This window comes from Leptonotus elevatus, chromosome 19 (assembly GCF_054856555.1).
Source record: "Leptonotus elevatus isolate MCC_2025b chromosome 19, RoL_Lele_1.0, whole genome shotgun sequence".
NCBI lineage: Eukaryota > Metazoa > Chordata > Actinopteri > Syngnathiformes > Syngnathidae > Leptonotus > Leptonotus elevatus.
In genome coordinates, this window is record NC_141257.1 from 7,172,472 (window position 1) to 7,199,433 (window position 26,962).

The window sequence follows — 26,962 nt, forward strand, 5'->3', positions numbered from 1 at the left end:
CCTGTCGCGACGTCTGACGTGATGACGACATCAGAGTCGTCGCGACGTCAAACATGGCCGCCCCCTATGCGTATGCAGCTTTCGCTTCACGTTGACAGTGTGTTGCCTGTTTATTTACGGTAAGGCTTGCAGTGCTTCGACGTGCTTTTATGGCTTTGTATTAATTGTATGCTATTGCTAGTTTAACGTCGTTCAGACGCTTTTTCAAGCGATTTCGTTCAATTTAGCACGGCAAAACTTGCCCATGCGCACGCCGCCACGTTTATGCACTCGTTGCATACCACGTAGCTTTCACCAATTTTTGCGAAATAAAATAAATCCTACGGGAACCTGAGTTGCAAAGTATCATTATTTGGTTATTTTTTTAAAGCACTTGAGTAAGACCACCAGTGTTTTCTCAACTAACTTTTACCTTCTGAATGTCACTATAACTATCACAGCAATAGATGAGCAAAGAAACATTGTATTTGTAGTAAATAGTTATTAAAAGGTGAAATTGTATAATCTCTGTATGAAAACGGCTGCAAATTGTCATTATTGTAGTTTAATGTCCGACGTGTTTTAATGAGAATACTTTTTGTATACATAGATGCATCCTAATTACTAATATTGGTGTTTTCCCAAATTTGTTTTAGCCACAGCACATATTTTACATCAGAAAAATCTTACGGCGTTGCACCAATGTTATAAAAAACAAAAAACACTAATAATACTCCGTAAAAGTTTGGGATATTGGCTTATGAAATACCAGCAATGCATAACCTTAACACATTAACTGAAATTGACCTTCTTTAAAAACATTTAAGCCTAATTCACCAAGTCATTTTTAACATTTTTAGAAAGCAAACAACTTCAACAAAAAAAACAGTCCGGTTACCTCAATTCAAAGTTTGTAGGTTACTGTGACGTTACCTGACAATTATGCTATTATATATAGATATACTTACTGGTAAGTAATGATTAATACGCAGGTTAATTCTACTTTATGTCACTTGTTATTTCTTATCTGATCTATTGTGTTTATGTTTTGTACAGGTGACCACTTCTAAGTTCAACAGAGAGAAAATGGCATCAAATATTGAGGATAAGGAAGAGGAAGATATGGGAGAAGAGTCAAATAATGGAGATGAGAAGGAGAGTATGGGAGGAGAAGATGAAGGAGAAATAGAAGACTTTGAAGGAGAAGAAGAAGATGGAGGAGATTCAGAAGATGTTAAAGAAAAGGACTGTAGTGATAACGGAGAGGAGGAGGAGTCAGAAAAGGCTAAAGTTGAAACGGAGAAAAACCCTGATATCAAAAAGAAGCCTGAGGTCCTGAATTTGAACAACGAGGTGGTGAATATGAGAAAAGAGGTGAAGAGAGTGAGGACACTGCTCAGCCGGAAGATCATTCGACAGATTGCTGGGTTGAAGAAGAAGAAGGGGACAGAGGCGGTCATTGAGAAGAATCAGCGGAGGGTCGCCAGATTGTTGGAGGAGATCCACGCGATGAAAATGCTGCGACCGGACTTTGTATGTATTACACCCGTGACGTTATGAAAAAAAAAAAGGGACTCAAAATGTAAGGCGCATTTTAACCACACTTCTTTTCATCCGTAGGTCACCAAGACCGCTTTGCAGAAGAATCTCAATTTTAACGAGGTATGCAAGAACACAAAGTCAACCATGTCCGACAGAGCAGTAGCTCGCATCGCCGCCCACCCCCAGTTCAAGAAAAAGATCGAAGACATCCGGGCCGCTGTGAAGGCTTTTAGTGAGGAGAGGAGGAAAGCAGGGAAGCAGACAGAACAAAAGGAGAAAAAGGATGATGAAACGGTCGCTCTGCACTCACTCGATGTTAAGGCTAAACAGGTAGAAAAGAGGACGAAGGCAAAGAAAGAAACAAGTTCCAAAGAAGTGAAGAAAATCACTCATGACGACGACAAAGACACAAAAGTCGAAACTATTTCTTCTGAACCCGAAATCACTAATGACGATGACAAAGACACAAAAATTGAAACAATTTCTTCTGAACACGAAATGACTAATGACGATAACAAAGACAAAAAAGTCGAAACAATTTCTTCTGAACCCGAAATCACTAATGACGATGACAAAGACACAAAAATTGAAACAATTTCTTCTGAACACGAAATGACTAATGACGATAACAAAGACAAAAAAGTCGAAAGTATTTCTTCCGAACCCAACGAGGACAAAATGGAATCTACTCAAGTTGTTCCTGTTGCTGAAAAGAAAGTAACAGCGGAGACTAAAATTGTCAAACCAGCTTCATCCAAAAAGAGCGAGCCACAAGAACAGGAAAGGAAAAAACAGCAAGCGAAAGCTCAGGAAGATAAACCGAAAACGGCGCAAGTGACAGCTCAAGAAAATAAACCGAAAACGGCGCAAGTGACAGCTCAAGAAAATAAACCGAAAATGGTATCCAAGCCCACAAAACAAGAAGAAGAAAAAGAAGAAGAAAGTGATTTATCTGACGAGGAGGACAAACCGTACTTTGATGACAGTACTGAGGAACGATTCCACAAGCAGTCGTCCCAAGAGGAGAGCGACAGCGATGATGACTTTTTCGTGGGCAAAGTCAGCAAATATAAGAAAAAGAAGAATAAAAACATAGACGGCGACACAACGAAAGAGGCTCCGGCGGGGAAATTAACGCCTGCCGACGAGATTCAATCCGAACTCGATGAGCTTGAATCGCGGTTAAAGACGAAACAACCCAAACTTCAGAACGTCTTCTGCTCTTTGTCTCAAACAAAACCGAATCGGGGTGGAAGGGGCAAACCGTTTCGGGGTCAAGGGAAACAGATGGGCAGAGGCCGGGGCGATTTTGACAAAACCGGCAAGTTCCAAAAAGAGGAGAGAGGACCAGCGGGGAACAGCAAGTTCAACAGGCTTGACGGCAGACGTTCCGATTCAGAGAGAGCAAACTATAGAGGGCGTGGCCGAGGCGGCGCTGCGAGGCAGCAGGATCGTCGCGGTCCCGGCGGCGTTTCCCATCAAGCGCCACAACAGGCCCTGCATCCATCGTGGGAGGCCAGTAAGAAAAGAAAAGAGCAGCAGGGGCAAATTTTGGCTTTCCAAGGGAAGAAGATCAAGTTTGATGATGATGACTGATGTGTACATTTCTTTGTCTTTTTCTTGGTGATCAAGTGTTTTTTTTTTTTTATGCCTTTTTGTTGGGGACACTAATTGTGACCAAAGGAGAGAAAATTCAAAGTTTTTGGATTATTGTTTAAAAAAAAAAAGTGGTTGTAGGAGATGGAAGGACATATTTCATTGTATGAAAAACAGAATCATATCTATTTATATATATATATATCTATAAAACTAGTATGTTTATCATTGTCAGTGGAAGGGCAAGCAAAATCTTAGGAATCAATTTGATGTTTTTGTTGTATTTGTTAAGGATTTACAGATGCATCCACTGTTCAGGTCCAGACTCCACCTCTCATCCTGGACTCGAACGGGGTAAAGGGTATTGGAAAAAGCGTGCAAATTGATTCACTGCCACACAATGATGTCAGTAACGTGCTTCTCCAATATGACCATTTATTTTGGCAACGAGTGCTCTAATGTTCCACTGGTAATTGGGTTGAAGTTGTTTTTTTTAATCTAAGTCAATGTGTTACTATTTCTGTTCTTAGTAAAAAGAATACTACTAAATTTCCATTCTTCAATCTGCTCCTCTCTTGTCATGAAAATGATAGAAACATGTAATACATTACGTACAAAGAGTCAATTATATTAAAAGGTCAGGTAAAAAAAAAAAAGTTTATGTAGACGTACTCAAAATAAGCGAAAGTGAAATCGAGACAGACAACAGCAGTGATTTATATTTTTTACCAAACTAATTTATTTTTATAAAAACGCTAAGTATCTCCTTCTACGCAAGTACATAGTGTGAAAACTTTTGAAAAAGCACAAAGCTAAGCTTTAATATATTTAGTCTTTCATCCGCGAGAGACAACGCACTACTTGGAGAATTGAAAACAAAAGTCACGTGTGTCCTTATCTCGCTCCTCATTGGTTGTTGTTTATGACGTCACGACATCAGCTAGCTGCATTGCTTCGCGTGGGTCGCTAGTACGCTACTAATGCAGATACCAGGTCAGAATTGTGCAAATAAGTAGATGTTAACGACCAGAGTTACGCTTTATGCAACGAGTAACATTGTGTAAACATATTTCCTGGTGCGCGTGCAAATAATCGTACTGGAATGGTCAAGGTTAGCTCTGCATGTGTGCTCGTGAAGCACGTTAACTGCTAACAGAACAACCGCTGAAGTACTTCTGGACATGCCGAGCGACGCAATGGTTAGAAGTGAGGACTCAATGGAAACTACTGGAAGTTCGGGAGATGGGACACCGGATGTTTCCTCCACCATAAAGCAAGCGGCATCGAAGTCGTTTGAAGAATTGCAGCAGGCGCCACAGGCCGAACCACAGTTCGACTTGACCTGGCCGATTCAAAGTTCTGATGAGTCAGCCAAGGTAATCTATGAAGCAAACCTGAATTGGACCGTGTTCTAAGTCACTTTCTACACAGTATGGTGCATTATATAGTGAGGTCGCCTTTGTGTTCTGTTCGATTGTGCATTAGTGTAAGTGAGCGTATCCCACAATGCATCTTGCAAAGTGAGCAACGACGCTCACTCCCAAGTCGATGTGTTCATACGTGCAGAGATGAAATGATGAGACGAGCATAACCATAAAGACATTTTAAGGACCATTTCAGTGATATAGTTGACAAATACCAATAATGTTTTATGGCTGGATTATGCTTGACGAGTGAGAGTTCCATGCGGAAATGTATGGGGAGAGATTTGTCTCAAAATTATTCACACCAATAAAAGTTGTGATTATCACGTGTTTTTGAGATGCACAAATACTGTGCATAGGAGATTTTAGATCAACACAAATATTCTGTATTTTGACGTGTTTTTCCAAATCCACAACTATTGTTTTCCCACAATATTTTGTTCCCATTTTCAAGTGTGTGCAATTTTGACAGCAAAATGAAAGCACGGAAGATGGCGGTTACCCCGGTTGTCAGGATGATGGTGTGGCATCGGCTGTCAATGAGCCTGACACATTACACTCACTTACAGAAGAAGGTCAGTTTTTGTAACACTTGTTACTTTACAACAACACAATATTCACTAGCATTAAATGCATGTAGCCTATTTAAATTATATTTATTGAAAACGCGCAATTTCAATAATAGATCATTCATTCTTTATTTCCTTCCCAGCTTTTCCCCTTGATATGTACCCACACCTTTTAAGGAGGTCGCGGAACGACGCATCGCTTGTTTTGCTGACAAGGAAATTTTTGAACATGCTGACGCAGTCCAAAGACGGCATTTTGGACCTGAACCTCGTGAGCCAGGCACTCAACTCCTCCAAGAGACGTGTCTATGATGTTACAAATGTCTTGGAGGGGATCAACCTCATCAGAAAGATATATAAGAATCATGTGCAGTGGTTGTAAGTACAAGCGTGTGTGTGTGATTGAACATATAAGGATGAGACACAAACCCTGTTCAAATGGCGAGGTTTGTTTTGTCTCATTTTTGTACATCACAAAACCTGGCATTTGAAAAAGGGGGTGTTTAGACTTTTTGTATCCACACTGTTGTGGCGATGCCAAATGGCTCAAGTAGTTTATGCTGACATCGACGACTTTTTGTTGCGCTGCATGTGTTCATAGGGGTGGCTTGCTCAACAAAGACGCAATCAAAATGATGAATGACCTCGCTGAAAAAGAGAAGAAGCTGGACGATCTGATCGAAAGCTGCACGGAAGAGATACATCGGATATGTGTAGATGAACAGACCAGCAAATATCCTTTCTCCCCACCCCCCTTTTTTTTTAAATTAATTCCTTGATTATGCTTCTCACACACTGATCACATGCATGCTTAGTTTGATCCTAAACTGCATTGTCAGATTGCCGTATTGATTTGTATTCCTTGACAAAGTGCTTCACATTTTCCTATGTGACCTATGAGGATATTCAAACCATTCCCGTATTCAGAGAGCAAACCGTGCTTGTGGTCAAAGGCCCCGAAGACACCACGCTGGATGTTGCGCACCCAAATGAAGTAGGTTTGAAAAACACTTCGAGGCCATAAAAACTAAGCAAATGAAAAACAGTGAGTGGTAACTGAACGCTTTCCCACCCCATCATTGCTTTAACCCATATTAACTCATTCACTGCCATTGACGGCTGTAGACGTCCAAAAATTATTTCTATTAGTTTAACATTTGTTTCCCCTTTTGTTAACAAGAGTATAAAAACCCAGAAAAAAAATATTGTGCATTTAGAACAGATATAACATTTGTGATAAATACTGAGTTAAGTAGTGAAGTCGTGCGATTAATTACAATTAAAAAATGTAATCGCCTGACGTCCCTAATTTTGGATAATCTATTCTTTTCTTTCTTTAAATTATTATAATTTTTTTTTTTTTTTTTAATATTAACAAAAGTGGATAAAATGTTAAACTAATAGAAACAGTTCAAATGAATTTTTGCCGTCAATGATGGGAGATTAGGTGACCCAACACCTGAATGATCATTTCATCCTGTATTCTGAAATTATAATAATAAAATAATTATTACGTGCCTCTTGTCTGTCCTCAGAGCTTTCAATTCCACCTCAAGAGTACTCGGGGACCAATTGACATGTTGATCTGCTCAGACGAGCCTCTTCCCATGGAAGTCGCGAGTGGCGACGTGGACAGCGACACCAATAGCAACCACGCGTCGACCAACGCTACCAATGACTCGTACACCTCGCTTGTTCGGATGCCCCTTAAAAACAAACCTTCTTTTTAAGGACGGCGCTGCCCAAAAATATCTTAAGCTTGTTTTCCAAACACTCAAAACGCCTCTGTTACGCCCCTCCCCCCTCTGCTGATACACGCCTTTTACCTTTGGCCAATTGTGTTCAAACCGTTACACTGAAAAAGGAGCCATTTATTTACCTCCATGACACTGAATGTACATGAAATGTAGTCACTTGGTTTGACTGATATATTTAAGGGTTTGGTTGCATCACACATGTTACTCGACTAAATTGTTATGACGTGACTATTTACATGTTCCACACATTATTCGCCGTCTTGTCTCCATGAAAGGATGTTTTCTTTTCAATAATGCACTGCCCTCAATTCTGACCAAAAGCGGTACCACGAGTCAGTCCACTCGCGTAAATTCTCTGCAATAATGTGATGCATGAATGTTGTAAGATTAAAAGTGCCTTGACATAATTGTGTTTTGTCTTAATGAATGAAATACTTTTTCAATTCTGAACATCTGAGCATGTAATGCAACACCTTTGCATGGTGAAAACAAACGGTGTGTTGTTTTGCCTGTGAGTAGCATACAAATCAAGCAGTTTGTTACAGTAGATGACATTCCATCACATTTTGAAATCAAAATAGTGTAATCTATCACCATTGAATCACAATGATCTAAAGTTCAAGGCTTTTTAATCCTTTCACTGAGTAGCCGCCATTTTGACTTGTGACGTCATCCCGGAATTGTCCATAGAGGTGACAGGTACTTTACACACCCATGGGTCGAAAAACTATTCGCTATCAGTATGGGCTGCTGAATAGTTACGCGTTTTATTCATTTCCACAAAATGACCCACGTGTCCCGTCTTTAAATCTAATGTCGAATTGTGTACACAACTTTCATCGTCTTTAAGGAAGTGTGAGGCCTCACAGTCTGCGACTCAAAAAAAAAAAAGCCGACAATTTAACTATCTCCAGGCCTTGGGGTGTGACGGCGTGTTATGAGACCGAGGAGTCACAGAAAGGTATTGAAATGTACATTCTTAGGAAATGTATTGGTCTTACATTTGATTGTTTTTCGTTTTTTTCCTGCACATTTGTATTAACAGTGAATGGCAGTGACCCAAAGCGCAGGAACAGTGAGTTGTGTTGCGTGCACACGTGCAGACAATCAAGCCCGAATGGAGCATTTTTCTTCTTCGATTTCTCTGACAAATTAGCTGGTGGTCTTATTCCACCCCAATGTGCTTGTAAAACGGTCAGGGATGGCAATTCACCCACACCATAGGATAATCCCTTAGGACTATTTTATAGATATCTTAAAATCAGGCCCTCGCTAACTTTGGCCTGATTAACACTAACATCAAAATAGCGCATTTATTATTTACGGTATATTGATGGCCTGCACATCTCTCTGTTGACACTAGATGGCAGTGTAATTCCACAGACTTCCTGACCCAAAGTTGTGGTGTTTTCAAACAAAAATATAACCAACTACCTTGTTGCTCTCCCACATGCAGTACTTGGTTCAAGCTGCAGAAGTTCTTAGCGCCCTTCTGAGATGATGGACCGACCCTTCATTTTGCTGCCATGATGAATTTTGGGTGAGTTTCTTTATGTGAAAAATCACATTGTCATTTACTGCTACCACTTGTTTAAATGCAATATAAACAACTTGTTTAGAGTAGGAAAATACAAGTTGTAAATACAGTTGTTTTCCGTCCTCTGACATAAAATGGATAAAATGTAGCCATTAAGATAACACTTAAAGTGGTTGAGTGACAATTCCATAAAAATAAAAATAAAACTTCTCCTCTGATGGAATTGATATGTGCTCATGTAAATTTGGAATACAACAAAACATCTGAGACCAAAACTAATATTAATTAATATTTTTCATATCAATTCAGCTCATAATCCAAACATGTCTGTTCCTGCTTTTCTTTGTCGGAGCAAGAACGTCAACAAAAAAAAAAAGCAACCTCAACCTGATGATGTAATCCATTGGGAGACTCGAGTACCCACACTCGTCCATAGATGGCACTGTTGCTCCTCTAAATCCTTGTAAACCCAATCAACCCAGTTCCCTATAAACACAGAGTTCACAGAGTCACTGGATCACTGCAGTGATTGATTTATGTGTTTCAGGGTTTTTTTTTGGTCTCGATTTGTGTCGTAAAGATCTTGCACGTGAGGGGGGGAAGAAAACAAAACAACTGTGAATATTGAACCTGGTCGTATTGAATTAGACCTGACGTCAGCCTTGCCCCCCTGCCTCAAGAGGACACGGTTAAAGATCATTCATTAAAGCTGTCAATCACCTGATCAATCTGCCGATGGAGTTTCATTTTTAGAGTGCATCTCCTTGTCGCTAACAAACAAACAGCAAAGGAACAGACGGTCAGGCTTTAAAGGGAAATGGGACTAAGTCACGACTTAAGACCGCTCCTCGGGGGGTTTCGAAATGCAGTTCATGTCTGTTTTCCCCCGTTGTCCAAAACATATACGTCGCTTTGGGTTCAATGCTGACTTCTGCCCGAAACTGGCCTGTTGTTTCGACTTCAGCAATGCACGCAGCAGTGAGTGAAACAACACAAAAATGAGTCTGTGTTAAAATGGGAGCCCGAAAGTAGGAGAGCGAGCGAGAGAGAGAGAGAGAGGGTGGGAGAGAACGTACTACTTGCCTCGCATTGGCTAGTCAGGGAGCATCGTATTTTTGCGCCGCATGACGCTGACCAATCAGTTTCTTCCCAAATATTTTGGGTTTATGAATGAAGCGGAAAGTGAGAGAGCAGGACGGGTGTAGTTTGATTCATCAAGCCGGAGTACACCAAAGAAAAAATGTGCTCAGTGAAGACCCTCTGGAGGGCCTATTACTACTGCCGATGCCTGGATCAGCAACATGATGCTTTCAAAGAAACCTGTCGCCTCTCTTTTCACATTTCACTGACGGCGCGACATGAGTTTAAGGTTGTGCAACTCTACCTGTCATGATTAGTCTGTTAGTGTTGTGAAACGATCTTTTCCGAAGTGGACAGACCAGCCTGCGTTCACGTGTGAACACTATTTAGGACGAAAACGAATAGCTAACCCAACAGTTTGGATGATTTGAGTTATTTTATCGTTGCAATTCCTTCATACTAATCATGTCGAGTATAAAAGGAAAGTTGTCGGACGAATATGTGCAATATAAATTCACATGTAAAACGTATGGTGTTCCACAGGGTTCAATTCTGAGGCCTCTGCGGTTTTCACTGTATCTGCGGTCCCTGGGTTCCATCTTAAGAAAAACAGCAGTGGTTGTTTTAAAGTGCTCTATAAATTGAGAGTTGATGATTTGAAAAGTTGAGCAATTCTAGTCTGGCAAAACGACCTATCTAGTAAAACTATAGGAACACGTCCTTAAGCTGCATGTAGATGAGTAATACAAGAACACAACACTTTCTGAATTCAAGGTTAAAAGAGCCATATTTGATGAAAAGGCTAAAAATGAGACCACTGACACGGTCACTCAAACACAAAAAAAACCCCTAAGAAAAGGCATCCACTAACGAGTTGACATTCTCAATCCTCCTTTTGCTAGTTCACCCAAAGGTCTCTAGTGACAGTGACAAGACTGCTTAGATGAGAAAACGTAATCAGTGCTGTGTATTTTTATTTATTTCCATATGGCGTAGATATAAAGTTAACACTGTGTGTGTGTGTGCGTGCGTGTAGCAGTGGAGAGTTTGTGGGGTCAAAGAGCATCCTGACGGGGGACGAGTAAGTGTTCTCCAACAGTGTTTGAAACTTCTTGACCCGAAACAGATGATCCCGCAAGCTCACCCACTTCATGCTGGAATTGGCTTCCTGCGTAGAGCCGGGAAAGCAGACAAGCTTTTGCACTTTCATCACACGCTCCTTTCGGCTTGTGTTACAGGAGAACACTGCGCAGAAAGAGATGCGTTCTTTTCCACCCTTTTTTTTTCTCAACGTGATTCATTTGATGCCATACGCAAGGTCCAATAACGCCCGAATTGTCAAAATGGACCCGGAATTTTTTTTTTTTTTTTTGCCAATTGAAAATGATCCGAAATGCTGCTAAAAGGAGAAATGCATCTTTTAAACACTGTCATTGGCCATTGGGGATTTGTTTTAGAACACTTCAAGTAGCTGTTTCCTCAGTTTGAGCAAGCACATGAAAAGCACAATAGAGACGTTATCTGAGGTAGAATCCAGATGACTCATTCTATACACTTTATCTTACGAGCGACAGAGAGAGTTAGAGAGAGAGAGAGAGAGGGGGGATCCAGAGAATGAAGGCCGAGGATGTTCTTTCGCTCTCCAGGAGAAATTTCACGGGATTTGCCACCAAGTTGCAGTCCGAGATCACGCATGTGTAGGATACTGAAAAATGCAAATGTGCCGTGTCCTCGAGGGTCGGGAAGCCGGACTCAAAGGAGACGAAACAAAAGTGTTGCAGCGTGCTGCTGGTGGAATAGAAGATAAGTCGCGTTAGTAATGTAATGTACTTAGCAGAAGCTGTGCTTCATTTACTTTCCACCCCAGTGGACGCTTGAAAGAGGGGATCAATGAAGTGCACAAATCCATACTGTAAGGTGTACGGGCTGATCATTAGAGGAAGTGATTTTTTTTCCCCCTGCCACGTGGTCTTTAGAGGTTTCTCTGTACAAAGGTTTGACCTCCTCGCAGGAGTATTTGGCTTAAGATGCGCCCTCTGTCAACTTTGCACATTGCCCTATTTGTATGGGCTTGAAAAGGACTCTCTGGAGGGCTGAACGCGAGAAGCCAGATGATGTTGTCGACTTGGCCGGGTCGTGCGCAGCTGGGCCCCCCGGCTTTGGTAAATGCGGAGCGCTTTGGAATGCGATGTCGACTTCCTTCTTGTTCCTCATTTGCGGTTTGTATTTCCCCCCATCTTGCAGGCTGCCGCATTAGCGCTCGTGATGACAGCACTGCGAGGCCTGTTGTGAACCTTTGGCCACCACTCCAACCCCTCTCCTCTTGGAGTGGGCATGCACTTTCTTCGCTTCCACTTGGATGCATCAAATATTTGCATAGGCGGAGCCAGGCCCCGAACAAGAGGCGCAGTCTAGACATTTCAGTGAGGGGTGGCAAAGTTAAGGTTGTATTAATTGAAATGCGCAGATGAGATGAGAACCTTTGCTAGGTTCTTTTGTCTTTATTAGCTATATATCCGGGTCACGGCACCAATTGATACGTTTTGTTTTATGCTAATAGTAACTACCAAAAGATTGTGTATTCTCAGTTAAACTTATTTACCGGATGACAGAAAGACACAGCCTTTTTCTCTCAATGCGGAAGAAGGTCTAATCTGTCCAAAATGGTTTCTACTCTTATACTGTCTTGGGGTGGCTCTTCCTTGCCCACGTGACGATGTGTGGCCCACGATCGTCTGGTTTCAACTAGAGATGTGTGCCAGAGTGCAAATGGATAAGAAGATGCCGAGCCAGGACCGAGAGAGTCAAAGCAACACAACAGCCTAACTCAAGTCACCTATCTTAATTATTAACAGGTCCAATCTAACATGCACATAATCTAGAACCTTGCACAACACACTCAAAATACAAGCAGGATTGTGTCCAAGTAAAAAAAAAAAGAAAATTTTGTCTGATCTTCATTTCTTAGAAAATGTAATTTTCTTTGCTGTTGTTTTGTTTTTGTATACTCTCTTCTCACCCACTGATTCGCTAGCTAAAAGCCAAACGGTGATCAATTGTCATGACGTCCGACTCCATTTTGCATACAGCGGGCAATGGCTCATTCATTCAAATCATGTCTAAAATACACAATGACAGAACAATGTCTTCATTCTTCACAGTTGTAAAAGTTCATGTTGGCTCCTGCTTGTATTATGAGCGTGTTTTGCAAGTTTCTGGATATGTGTGCATTTTGTGTGAAAATGGCAGAAAAATCACAGATGTCCAAATTTTCCCCAAGGTTTGGGGGTGGCCAGAGAGTGACAAGTGACCATGTAGCTCCGCCCCTGACCTACACCCGTAGACTCCTTCCCTTTCAGCCAGTGTAAGAAAGGGCTGTCAGTCGCCATTTGCATGTCATTTGCATTTGATCCCCATGTGACTGTTTGCAGTGTCAGGAGGGCAAATTAACCCGTGTTCAGTTTTTAGCCAGATTTGCATCTCATTTGCATGCAAGTTACTTAATGAGGGTTACTTAGATGGCTGACCCTCGCGGAAACTCCTTACCTTGTGCGCATGGCCCGCAGACGGTGAGATGGGCTAATTTCATTAGGGGAAACAGCCGTTTGACAGAGAGAGTGCCTTTGGATGTAATCGTTAAAAGGGGACGACGGCTTGCAAGCTGTTTGTAATCAGCCACTTTTTGCATACATATGGACATTGTGCCACATTTATTGTAAGGATGAAAGATTAGGCACGGAGAGTATAGCAGGCAGCATCAATCTCCATCAGCATCTTCGGGCAGGCACATTAATCATCCCATCTATGGAAAATCATCTTCATCGGACCATTGGGGCCAGCGCGTGTGTGTATTTGTGCGCGCGCGCGGATGCAGAAATGGACAGAAGGGAAGTTAGTGGCCGGCTGAGCAGAAGCACCGCAGCCAATACTTCTTCATTGATCCGAGGAACTTGGACTGGCTGTTAGACAGTGTTCTGTCCCGCTAATGTGTTCACATGGCAGCACCTGACTGAACGCTCTCACACGTGGGCCAAATCGTTTAGCTATGCCTGTTTTTCCGTGGAGACCGCAGTTTCCCCCTCCCCTACCTTCTGCAATCCTCATTTCTTAACCTTTTTTTTTAATTTTTTTTTTAATTTATAGCGGGGTAGGAAAGCTTTATGAGCAGATGGATTACCTGGCATATGTTGGATTTCGTAGTTCGGCGACTCAGCCCGTACCAATGCTAAGACGCTACCGTATATGATGCCACAGAAATTTCATTAAGTTGTTTGTTTGCATTGCAACAACATTACCGCCCATTTTTCTACCAGGAATCGTTGCACTTCTGCTTTTGCAACACGCTTTCAACGAATTGCGCATCCCGGAAAAATCAATCAAATCAAACGTTCTCCCTTTTTGCTCAAGGATTTATAGAATGCTTCGTGCTTTTCTTTCGAGTGTTTTATCAGGAAAGTACGTCTGCTTTCTCTGCTTGATGCATTAACGCCGTATAGCGTATATATATATATATAGGGAAATGCCCTTGTTGACTGAATCTCGACGCAGACCAAGCAGCACTCTCATTACCAGGCTGTGTGTTTGGTGTTGTGTTGAGGTGCTTAACCGTGGACATGTACTTACACGTGTGTGCGTATGTATTCGCTGGCGCGCGCGCACACACGCACACGGTGAGCCTGGTGGTAGGTCTAATGAGAAAGAAGGCCTTGAATGGTCCTCATGCTTTGAAGCATTAAAGCTTAATAACCTGTCCTTTCAGCTCGCTCTAAAGAACATGCACCATGCTGATAATTGGAAAGATACTGCCCATTTTCTATTGCTTTCTCTTGTCTCTTCTGTCTAATGGCTGCATTTGCTTCAGCTGGAACTACTACTTGCCCATGAAAGATTATTTTCCTGTTTTCTCAATCATAATTTTGGCTCTTTAGTAGTGCTTAGTTTATGGACTTCTTGTTGGGCCTTTCGAACGTCTGCCTCAGACTGCGGAAGGAAATAAAAGGGAGGAACAAAGTAAGAGGTAAGGCATCAACAGTTTGATATAGTCACGTTAATGTGACAACATACGATATAAGCAAAAGGCTGCCATTCAATGTGTGGATAAGGTTTTAACTTCAGGCATTGCGAGGCCCAGTGAGCTTATTCTAAATATATCACAACCTTGTTCAATACTTAACTCATTCAAATCCAAAAACGTATAAATAATTTTTTTAATACTTTGTCCTGCACTCCCCAAAACGTATTATTATTATTATTTTTTTATTCTAGAGCTGCTTTGATGCAGCTTCTGACCTGAAGAGGTCGCGTAAAGCAATGGTAGTTATTACAAGAAACGGCCAGCAGGTGGCAGCAGAGTATAAGAGATCAGCCAGGGCCATGTTGCAACAAGCTCTTTTTCCCAGTGTTTTCAACAGGTTTGTGACTAATAATGAAACTTAGCTATATTCTAATGCGAAGTGCTGCAAAATGGAAACAGATGCAAATATACTTCCTGATGAAAGAAGAGATTCTTTCTTTTGGTAGGTTCCATGTTTTGTTTTGTTTTCTTTAAAATCAATACAACACAATATTCTGTGGGCCTTGCAAAATCTAGTAAAATAGCCAATGAGCAAAGGGGGTTGCTTCAGTTACAATGGCTGGGAGGGAATGAGTTAAAGTGGAAGTCAACCCAAACATTTTCTTTACAATATTATGTTCCATACGGCCCCACTAATCTAAACACAGTATTCTGATTTATATTGCGTTTGTGGAATTTGAATTAAGCAGCAAAATCCATCTTAGCGGGCGGCCATTTTGCCACTTGCTGTCCACTAAAAATGACATCACAGTTGCTCAGGGCTCAGGTAACAACCAATCACTCCTGTTTTCTGAGTTTGGCCATGTGACGTTTACTGAGCCGTGATTGGTCATTACCTGAGCACTGAGCAGCTGTGATATGTCATTTTCAGTAGCAGGCAAAATGGCCGCCTTGAGATGGATACAAATTGGTGGATTTATCTTAATTCATATTCCACAAATGTGATAATAATCAGAATGCTGTGTTTAGACTATCCCTTCCGGTTTCACGCTAACAAAATATGGATTGCTATCCACCGAACATCACTCCCAGTTGGGCTAAATTTGCCGTTTTCCCAACATGCTTCTCATTTTCAGGCTAATTAAGCATCACGTGATTTCACAGTTTGACTATATATATATATAGAGAAAATTAGCACTATATGCTATTGCTGTTACCTCCTCCTTACTATACGTTTACACCCTCAGCAGTTTTCCTGGGACAGTTGGCGCGCTCGCCAATCGGCGCCCACGCACACGAGCGAGCTGTCGGCTTCTCAGATGTAGGTTTGTGTGCGTCCCTATATGCCGTGGATTAGAGTAAAGGGCAACTTTATGTGTTGACGCCCAGAGCAGTGTTTGTATAGCTTCCAGTAAGTGCCTAATGCGTGGTCACAGTTGGGAGGAGGGCCTGTCCACATTGCTGTGTCGCCACAGGGACAAGGACGACAGTTCAGCGCGGTCGCCTGTTTAATGCGCCCTGACCCAGAAACTAGCAGTCTGACCTCTTTAGCTTCTGCTTATAGAAAAGCTCCTTCCATCTCTTTTCTCTCATGCCTGCTCTTTCCCTCTGTTGTCCTTATGTCCTCTCCATTGATGATGTTGCATCCCCCTTTCCGGTCCGCCGTCAAACTGTTAAAAGTTTACCTTTCAATGCAGTTTGCGCCAACTCCCTGCTCCTCTTCTTCTGGCAAACCAAATATAACTTTGTTGGGTCATGCTGCTGGATTTAATGTCTTGTCTTGATTTCCTCTTCTCTCACTTTTCCAACATTTTGAGTGATGATCTTTGGAAGCAACCGTTTTTTATTTTTACTTTTTTTATGTATCTAAACCATCTGTCTTTGATACATTTTTTTTGGCAGGCCGTTCAGTTTTGGCTGCTGGTGATTTACTGTATATCTAAAAGCCAAAGTATCACAAATATTATCAGAATGGAGCTTTTTCAATATAATGCATTCAGCTCCATTGTGAACGATTTTGTTGTGGCAAAACTCTAAAATCACGATTCAACACTGTCGAGAGCTGTTGCACATTGTGTGGGATAATAACTGTCGGCAATTGTTTTTGCTTTGATTGGCATTACAAGGCAACAGGCTGTCCGTCCGTCCGTCCACTCTATCCATCCATTCATTGCCATACACAACATCTGTTTGAGCAAAGTTTAATGTGTAGTTAAACTTAATTCCAGCAAGAAAACTAACTTTAATATATAAGCTGTTAAAAAAAAAAATCCCACACACAAACACCTCTCTTCTCCACACCCCGCCCTCACTCCACCCCCGTTATTGTGACTTATATAAGCTGTGTTACTGTCTCTGCTTGACCTCTCACTGCGGTGACAGTTGGTGCTGCGAGAACACTGCCCAATCCCATTCTATCAGCCTCAAGAGGTGTGTGTGCGTGTGTGTGTGTGTGTGTGTGTGTGCGCGCGCGCGTTTATTTTTGTTTGTTTGTGCGCATTAGCGGAAGGTTGGCTGAAAACGTTCAGCTCAAATCGTGCACATTCCACCTTGATAAACTATAAGTTGACCCGAAGTGCCTCGCGACGTAAATAAACTCTCGAATTTCGAGGAAAGCAGCGCAACTCTGCGAACGCTCAAGTGTGACTGCCGTGTCACCAAAAAATAGATGCCTGAAGGCAGCAAAGTATATGAAGTCTATGAAATTTAATAATTAATCAGAAGACATTTATGTATGCTCGCATCAGAATGCATTTGTCACCACCGAGCAACCCCTCCCAATTGGCTTATCCTAAATGTCAACACCCCCCCCCCCCGCCCCCCTCCTCCCTATGAATAGCGCAGTCGATGTTATGCAACCGCTCCCCCCCCCCCCCCACTACCAAAGACATCAGCGTGTCAACAAAGGCTGCCGGCTGCAGATGGGCCTGTTGTTTTTGTTATCTCCCTCTCTCTGGTGCTGTTAATCTTGGACTACATTATCAAGTTCATGATATGATATGATATGACATCTACCGCTTGGTGAGAAAGCGCTCGGCGAGCGCCGCCGCTTGATCGCCAAGGCAGCGCGTTTTTGCATCCCGACGATAAACAAGTCAAACGAGGAAGTTGGCGAAATGACAAATGTGACGGGGGGGGGCGAAAAAGTTCGGTGGTTCTCGTTGAGCTGTCACATGTGACATCGTGGAATTGCCCCCGATTACCCCCCCCCCCCCCCTCCTTTTCCCCTCCCCCAATGTTCACTTCGTCCTTTCCCCCCGCTATGTAATCAGTGGCCTGGTTGTTGGGTTCTTGTGCACTGAGTTCACCTCTCCTTCTCCCTGGATGAGTCATCACGGGATAATCAGGCCCGGAGCTGTACAAGGATAACTCAGCCTGACAGCACAGACACGCTCTAACGACCATCGCCATCCCTCCTAAAGAATTTTAAAAAGCAATCCAGAAAAAAGTGGCTGCCGAGGATTGATTGGGAGAAACGGATGAGTTTATTTCCGCTCTCTTTTACCGACTTTGCATATGCATGTCTTTGCACATATATTACGTAGTATGTGTGTTTGCTCCCCTGCTGGGTTTAGTAGGTCATCGGGTGCAGTGAGTTGGCACATCAGGGTTTTCCCCAGGTTAGTGCCAAGGCCAGTGCCCAGGATAATTATGGTGTTTACTTTACCAGAACCATTCTCCTCTTCCTCTCATTCCCCTCATATTCCCGCTCTCTGCTGTTTCTGGAGCCAGTGGTGCCATCTGTCAGATCTGTGCATGTGTGTGTGTGTTTGTGTGTGTGTGTGCGCGCGCACGCCGATCTTAAGAAGGAGAAAGTATATTATGCAAATTAGGGAAAAAGAGGGTCTGGAGCCGACGGTAGCAGTGAGCAGAAGGGTGGGGAAGAGGGAGAAGTGAAATGGAAATTATTGTGCGCACGTGTTGGAGTGTGTGCGCGCAAATGGCTGTTTGTGTGTTTGAACGTCTGCCCGAGAGCTGCAAAGTCAGCCATTAATATGACCTCTTCCTGGCAATGTGAGTGTGTGCGCGCATGCGCGCGTGTGTGTGTGTGTGTGTGGTGCACGCGTACTAGAAAAGCAGCTGGTTCTTTCACCAGAAGCATGCTGTGAATTTGGAACCATCCATGTTATTAAGTATGCAAGGAGGAAAGAGCATCAGCACGGATTCCAAAGTATCACAGCAGCACAATGGATACAACATTGACATTGAAATGTAGCATTGTACAATATATATACTCGCGTAATAAAAATTTGCCCCCGGACAGTAACGTCAGCATTTTTCCATCCTCTTATTGGTTAGTCAGAAATCAATAATGTGCATATCGGCATACGTAATATACATATTAACCATATTCATGTCCCTCAGTGCGTGTAATCATTTTTACGTGTGACATTCAATGTGCAATATTATGCATATGAACATGTTTTCATGCTGTGCACGTGTTTTTTTTTTCTTAATTCCTCAATATGTCATTATCACTGGCAATATTAGACTTCCCTTTTTGCAATAATTGTGTAAACACTGCTGTAGGACTATATTTATTAATTACCAGAGACCAACAGGCAGCACCTTTTTATCTTCCGTTCTTTTCTTCCTGCCTGGATTAGACGTCATTATCTTTAATTCCTCCCAAAAGCTGCTTCTTGTATGTTCTTGTATTATTAATATCAGTGTATGTATAGGTGTGAATGCTGCCGCTGTGGCGGCAATCAGGTTTCCCTCACGGGGTGACGAAATGTCCGTCTGTCTGTCTTTTACATTTAATAGTTGGCATCTCTAGTGTAAGTATGATGCATTTTATTTAAATGGTGTATGTGTTTGTCATGCTATTAAATAAATATTGATTCTGAATTTTTCCGGATGATATACAGAACGTGGCATGCTGGGCTATTGCGTTTTTGTATCGTATTGATCGTTTCAATAATTGCGACCTGAGAGTGGCGGTATTAACAATGGGAATGTCTTGATTTTCAAAAGAAATAAAATCGGTGAAGCCCAAACAAAATAAAAGACCTTCACTAAACATTTCATTCAAAAGATCTTAAACCCATTAAAAACCTCAAAATGTAATGTGTCCTAAGTGTAATGCACAGATGGCATTTGCAAATTCCAACTTTTTTCCAAGACTGTTTAGATGAAGTATGTTAACATGCACATACACGGCACATCATTTATTTATATCTTATGATGTAATTATAAGTTAGAACATCATTTAAAACAAGGCAGGAAAGGATAAGGATTAGGATTCCAGTGGAAATAGGACTAAGTCTAGGTTTGGACTAAGGCTTAGACTAGGACTATAGCTAAAACTAAGCCTCGGACTAGGGCACATTAAGTAGAACCTCAAAATTGGAATTTCAATTTTACATTTGAATTATAAAATGTACGTTGTACAGCAGCTTTTTCCACTTTCATAATCATTAAGAATCTAAAAATGTTAATTAATACATAATCTTTACAGATTTTTAATCAATGGTGTTAGGTTGAAAATAGAACAGCCTCCACCCCCCCCCCCCCCCTCCAATTATCTCCAAGAGACGAACTTCTGAGCTCGACCAGCATCTTGGAACTGATCGTGTTCCGTTGTAATCTTTATACCAGCCCCTTGTTAGCAGCTCGTTTGAAAGGTATTCCGGAGTAAACCCTTTAAGTAAAGGGGATTACAATGTGTTGCGAGTCTGCGGGGACCCCTCTTCCTTTTATTGAAGAGAAGTAAGGTAAGATTTATGATGACAGTTTGAAACTCCACAAGCTTGACTATCAAGCAAGTGATTTTACCCTCCACAGGTAAATATCACTCATCGTAAGGATATTGCGGTCGATAATGGGAACGTTGCTTGCCCTTATCCGGCCCAATCTGGCTTGTTTACTCGCTACTCGTGCAAGCGTGGTCAAACTCTCCCCATTTAATAAACTCGGCGTTTCATCACTTCCTGACAGCCTCGATGTTGTTACTAACTCTACTTCACATGCTGGTTTGTTCATCATTAGTGGCTGTTTTAAAGGCAGGGGGGGATGTCACAAGTAATGGCCAAGAACAAATCACGCCATGTATAGACGCAAACCGTGAAAGGAAGGTTCGAAAGATAAAAGTAAAGAGACATTCATGAACGCAAGGTCAAAGATAATTAAGAAGATAATTAAGGTGACGGGCATCGCGAAAGAAAGGAAGCGCTAATCTCAAAAGTTGGTACGCGTTTAACACCATCAGCACCTCAGACAGTTTGATCAAAAGTTGGAACGCACCAACGCCCTTGATTTTTTTTTATTATCTTGACCCAAGAAAATGCAGAAATGCAGATGTATAACTGAAGTATTGATCATATAATGGAGCTGCTCTGTAAGTGCATGGACAACATTGCAAGCACACACGGAAAATTAAGCTCCTTTAGAAAGATCTTACATTCCGTCACAACAGAGGAAAAATACAGCACAGTAGAACAACAAAGTTGGCATAAAGGATGTCAGCCCACAAGGACATCATTAGATGAGATTAACAGCAGGGGGGACGAGGGGCATTTTGGCCTTGGGTTCAAAGTTGTCATTACACTGGCCTTTGACCCTGACAGGCGCCTTCGGCAGGGCTTATTAATTCGGAACTTGCGTGCGTATCTCCAAAGCCTTCTTGCTTTTCCGTGGCAACAAAAATGCCCATTACGTAGCCTTGAACATTCCGCCGCATGCAAGGTTCGTGTCGAAGTCAGCCTTGCACGACAGCCTTTGTCTATTGTCATTTTCGACTTCAAAAATCTCTCTTTTCTCACTTCTCTTATTTGATGAGTTTCACTTCTCACATTGCCTCGGGATTCAAAGGAGGAAACAGTCATTTTCGGACAAAGCAATATCAATCATTTATGTGGCTTGAAAGTCAACATTCAAAGACAACACCACGGAATGGGGGTGTGTACGATTGACAGCGTAGAGCCTGCATTCCTCCCAAAGGATTGTTGTTTGGCCCCGAGTTGGAGCCCGTTGGAGGAGGTGAACCGGCGAACAGGCCTGTAATTGTGGTAAACATGGAAATGCAATATTCACGCCAGGATTGTTCCGCCGGCTTAATTGACAACTTCTGTCATCTGTCACACGCTTGATCCCCCCCCCCCCCTTTTATTCCTGAGTTTCTGTGTTTTTTTAACACTCCTCTCACACACTAAATTCACTAGATTACAGACCAATCAGACACAACTGTACAACTGCTGACAGGCTTAGGATGAAGAATTAATTCGACAGCGATTTTTCTAAATCTTCTGAGGATGATAATGTATGTTTAATCTGCTTGAGAGAGGTATAACTTGGTATGTTTTAATGGTCATTTAAAAGGCTTTGGTTTTTGGTGCTGTTTAACTAGATTACGCAGTCAGTTGGTCCTTAAATTTTTTTTGACATAATACATAAATTGATAGGCTGACGGTAGCCTCGGATGCAGCTGCGTTAAAAATAAGAACTGACAGAATAATTATATTTTAGTGAGTGAGTCGTTCCATGCCAAATCAATAGTTAAGTTTAACCAAGCAGATTTCGATTTTAACGAAACTTGGTGTATTTGTTGACAGTGATGGCACAACACTAAATCTGAAATTTGAGGTCAATCGGACCAAAGGTTTGGGAGCTACAGCCTGCCCAATTTGGACATTTTCTTCAAAAAAGGGGCGTCACCTTTTTCCTTTGAACACTTATCTCTCATGAACTACTGGATCAGTCTTCACAAAACGGCTATTGTTGGAAAGGAAATTCAACAAAGATTCTAAATCTGCTCATATTAATTGAATAGTCATTGACTTTCCGAGGGTGCTGATGCTTTGACTCTTTATTGTTGCTTAAAAAAATAATAAAAAATTACGTTTTGATTTCTGAAACTTTTATGCTTTAGAGAATGTGAGAGATTTCCTCATGAAAAATTCTGGTCAGTTTCAAGGACAACTAAAACAAAAGGTCAAAGGGTCGCTAAAATATGCACCAATCTTCTAAATGATTACAGATTTGGAATCCTTCTTGAATTCACTTTCCAACAATATCTATTCTGTGAAAATTGACCTGGTAGTTCATGAAATATAAGGGTTTAAAGAAAGGCGGCCACACCCCTTTTTGCCAAAAATGTCAGAATTTGGCGGGATGTAGTTCCTAAATCCATGCTTTGATTTACCCAAAATTTCGGATTTAGTGTTGTCTCTTCACGATCAACAAGTACCGTATTTTTCGCACTATAGGGCACATCGTATTATAAGGCGCACCTTCAATGAATGGCCTATTTAAAAACTTGTTTCCATATATAAGGCGCATAGAATAGAAGGATACTGTAGTGGCTGGGGTTGCGTTAAGCATCCAGCTTACTTAACCAACATTGAGCCGCATATAAGGCGCACTGTCGGTTTTTGAGAAAATGAAAGGCCTTTAGGTGCGCCTTATAGTGCGGAAAATACGGTACACCAAGTTTCATTAAAATCAACATCTGCTTGGTTAAAATGTTAATTGAAAGATTTATTTTTTTCAAGCAATGATGTATTTTTAAACTCACCAGACTTCTACTATGTTCAGCTAAATTAACACATTCTGCTTTTGCAAGCCTAGTACTGTTCCTAATTAGTTTCGGTTGCCATTTATTACAAATTAAAAAGGCAAAGACATTACAAATAGCTCTCAATATGATGCAACGTCTTTCTGAAGAGTGACAGTTTTATTACACTACATTAATACACCGCTGATGGCAATAAAATGCTGTCTATATGTCACATGTGCATAGCAAGAGCCCCAGTAGAGTCTTGGCTATTCACCGTTTTATGAATAAACCTTCACTTTTATAGATGTGACAGTGAATCAGAACATGTTCTTTCCCAGAAATGCTTAAACTACACAAAGTGATGTCCACTGCCGCCCATTATCTTGAGCCGATGGCTTCATTTTTGCTTTAGAGATGATTGAAATGACTTGTTTGTGTGCCCAATCTAAGGTACACTGCAAGGACATTGGCTGTGATTTGGCTCAGTCAGCACCATTTTAAAAAAGCAGTACTTCCAGTGAAAATAACAGGAAGACTTCAAAACTTGATTCTAAATCCAGACTACACATTTATTAAAACTTTTTTTTTTTTTTTAACTCATGCTTTCTTTCTCACAATATCTCATCTTTTCTCTTTGCAATTAAGAGTTAGCTTTGCGAGAAGCCCGCTGAGCCATTTGGCTAGTCTGCCCCACCACACAATGGCAGCTTTCAGTCATTTACGCACCAGACAATGCAGGCAAAAGACAAAGTGAGACAAAGCAGCAGAAGTTTGTATCAACAGAGAGAGTTGCTGAGGCAAAGCGCTCCTCATCATCTTCATCATATCTGATGCAGACAGTCAACTCCGAAGAAAGGTGTGTGTGGGCGCGCGGCTCCTCCGTCTACCCCCTCAGCTAACGACTGATTCCGATCACCGCCCCACCATTGTTTTACAGTTGCCTCTCGAGAAATAAAGCAGGAAAGAGAGGAATCCTAATTAATGGTACGAATATGCAAATTGGATGGAATCCTCTGGATAGCCGACTCTTTTCACTGCGATCTGCTTCAATTTTTCGACAGAGCTCGGAGTGACAAAGCCGAGCGTTCAATCAGCTTCGATTCAACCCGAAGTTCTGGCCTCAAATATTTTTTGCTGTCCGTCTCACTCATCCACAACATCTTCCATTATTCAAGTTTGCTTGAAAAAATGTGAGGTGAGAAGGGCGACGTTTGAAGCAAACGCACTGTAAAGGCCATTTAATTGGGTTTACCTGGACAGTCTGAAATTCAATACAAGGTCACATCTTGCAGTCATTCAGGAGTCAGGACTAATAATAATGGGGTATCCATCCAAATGTTTTGAGATTTTTAAGCTAAATTTGTGAAAATGCGCAAAAGGAAAATGCTACGTAGGCCTGTTTTAATTTAGACGGCACCATGAAATGATGAGTCTCCAAATTAACGTTTATCAATACGTTGAAAAATCCACCCCTTCCAAGTTTAAACACTTTTTTTGTGAATTTTAGGCCTTTTTACGAATTTCTAGCGTTTTAAGGTTTATTTTCGCAATCCATGAAAATTTGAAATAAAAATAAGAGAATGGAAACCCACCTAATGATGCTAATATTTTCCCTTGTATGAGAAGGTCAATTTAGAAACACCAATAAAGTGAACCAATTAGTTGACTAGTGGATGGGGCGACTCCGTGTCACATTTAAAGCTTGAAGTCAATTAATAGCCAATCACGAGTTTTTGGTGTCTCATCTTCCAGTCGGCCAATTTACAAATAACTTTCGACTCACCTGTCTTGCGGCAATTGATGGAATATTACGTAAATAAAACTGCGAGGGTCCGAGAGTATGAAAATGAGATGGTGGTCAATGAGAACATTGGTTTATCTTGCTATCTTTGTTTAACTCATTTGCTCCCAAAAACGTATACATACGTTCTATTTTAAATATTACCTTGCTCCCAAAGATGTATCAATGTTTAAATATTTTATTTATTTATGCTAGAGCATACAGAAGGCTTTATTGCAGCCTCTGAACTGAAGAGAGCATTTGAAGCAATGGTAGTTATTACAAAAACGGCCAGCAGGTGGCGGCAGCGTATAAGAGATCAACCAGGGCCATGTTGCCAAAAGCTTCCCCCCACTGTTTGAAACAGATTTGTGAATAAGGATGAAACTTGACTATATTCTAATGCTAATTGCTGCAAAACAGAAACAGATACAAGTATACTTTTTTTTTTTACTGATGAAAGAAGAGACTCTGATCTTTCTTTTGGTTCCATGTTTTTATAGCAATAGAACACAATATTCTGTGGGCCTTGCAAAATCAGTCAAAATCCAGTAAAACAGCCAGGCGCGAAGGGGGAATGCTACGTTTGTGTGTATACATCCTGGATGCTCGTGACTGCGGCAACGAGTGATTCATTTTAATGTCTGGAAGTCGTGTCGCGATCTCAAAACCACTAACCGACAAAAACAGTTGGTCATCTGGTGTGCATTGAGATATCACAGCCAGGCTGTTAAACCTTGTGTGTATGTGTCCACGTGTGCGTGTGACCGTGAGAGATGCGGAAACCTACAAGTGAGTCTTTGTGAAGCCCCCCCCGGTGCAATACATCTTAAATTAATAAGACAGGTTTTTCTATGTTGTTAAATGTGTTGTAGCAACTTTTTGGGCTAAAACATTTATAAAAAAAATACCATCTGATAAAAAAAACAACAACAACTAACAAACTAAAAAAACGGACACCAGACAAAGTTGAACATAAGTCTTGTTATTTCCTAGATTTTTCAAATTGGGTCAATTTGACCCGCAACATAACAGCAGGGTTAAATGAAATACTTATACTTGATCAGTTGAGTTATGCCAGACAAAAAATGGCTATCGTTTGGGATAGACGGTACTTTTTTTCAGACCGATACCAATATGAGTACTCAACTCTTGAGTTGTCACCGTTACTGATATCAAGTACAGATATAAATGTCACAATATAGCATATTCCCTAAAATTGCATGAAATGAAAGAGCATTTTTGTTCTTCTATTTCCTAATCAGTCACCGTCGCAAATACCGATACTGTACTTTGAAATAAAGCTGGGTATCGGCCTGATACGATACCTCGTATCGGTACTTGCCCATCCCTAGTTGTTGTCAATAGTTTTCTTTTGTTAATAGTTGAAACTATGATCAATAGCTTTTACTAAACGATATTTCTGGGTTGTGCAAGGTACTGAAACCACAGTAAGTAACAATTGAAACAGGAGGCTTCCAAATGGAATATGCAGCTGTGAAAAAAAAAAAAAAAAGTTGTTAATGTGTGAGAAACTCAAGATTTGGGTGCAATTGTTTCCCCCTTCTGCCTGGCAATCTGTTTTTCATCATCATTATGCTTTTCAGTAATGAGGCACAGGAAAACATGCAACTCCACATAATGGAATATTTAACAGTGTTGTGTGTCCTTGGATGGGTACGGTCTCCTGGAAAGAGTGAATACTGTAGTGTTTGTGCGAGAGAGAGAGATAAGACACAGCAGGGGGTTAAAGCTCGAGATGGGGTGAGTCTTGTTGTCCTCCCTGAATTATTTAGTGGCAGCGTGAATGCTCACCCAGGCTTTCGGAGGAAGACCTCGAATCGGAGGCAGACTATTTGAATGAAGATACGCGGTCTTGTTTTTTTTTTTTTTTTTTTTTTTTTAATACAGTCTGGCTTGGCAACTGATAAAATGTGTCCAAAAGTGACAGCAGATCATCAGAAAGACTAAAGTGCAATTGTCCAAAAGCTGATTTGGCCACTGCAGGGATGTGTGATCTTTGCTGCTAAAGCCTCTTACAGCGCTGTGGGTTTACACCCCTGTCAAGTGATTTGGGGTTTTGTGTGTATGCATGTTTTTTTTTTCTCTCTTAAATGACCTCAAAAGTATTGACAGATGATCTGAATCTTTTAATGTTTTTCCATTTTGTTGAGAGTTATGGTTTAC

At 41.4% G+C, this 26,962-nt stretch overlaps 2 protein-coding genes and 1 long non-coding RNA gene across 3 annotated transcripts in view; all 3 read left to right on the forward strand.

Annotated features, from left to right (window-relative positions):
* Positions 1 to 3: 3 nt before the first annotated feature.
* Positions 4 to 3,684, forward strand: srfbp1 (serum response factor binding protein 1). Its single transcript, XM_086062821.1, has 3 exons — positions 4 to 119; positions 1,036 to 1,512; positions 1,600 to 3,684. Exons 2-3 carry the CDS (start codon positions 1,066 to 1,068, stop codon positions 3,115 to 3,117), a joined length of 1,965 nt encoding a protein of 654 aa, XP_085918947.1. The 5' UTR covers positions 4 to 119; positions 1,036 to 1,065; the 3' UTR covers positions 3,118 to 3,684.
* A 365-nt stretch (positions 3,685 to 4,049) lies between these two features.
* On the forward strand, positions 4,050 to 7,274 carry e2f3 (E2F transcription factor 3). The gene is made up of 6 exons (XM_086062954.1): positions 4,050 to 4,493; positions 5,014 to 5,116; positions 5,254 to 5,488; positions 5,712 to 5,843; positions 5,990 to 6,104; positions 6,646 to 7,274. Exons 1-6 carry the CDS (start codon positions 4,299 to 4,301, stop codon positions 6,838 to 6,840), a joined length of 975 nt encoding a protein of 324 aa, XP_085919080.1. The 5' UTR covers positions 4,050 to 4,298; the 3' UTR covers positions 6,841 to 7,274.
* Positions 7,275 to 7,604: 330 nt separating this feature from the next.
* Positions 7,605 to 26,962, forward strand: part of LOC147157690 (uncharacterized) — a 114,275-nt gene continuing 94,917 nt past the window's right edge. The window contains exons 1-2 of the long non-coding RNA XR_015091138.1: positions 7,605 to 7,828; positions 8,324 to 8,407. This is a non-coding gene — a long non-coding RNA (uncharacterized LOC147157690). The remainder of the gene's footprint in view (positions 7,829 to 8,323; positions 8,408 to 26,962) is intronic.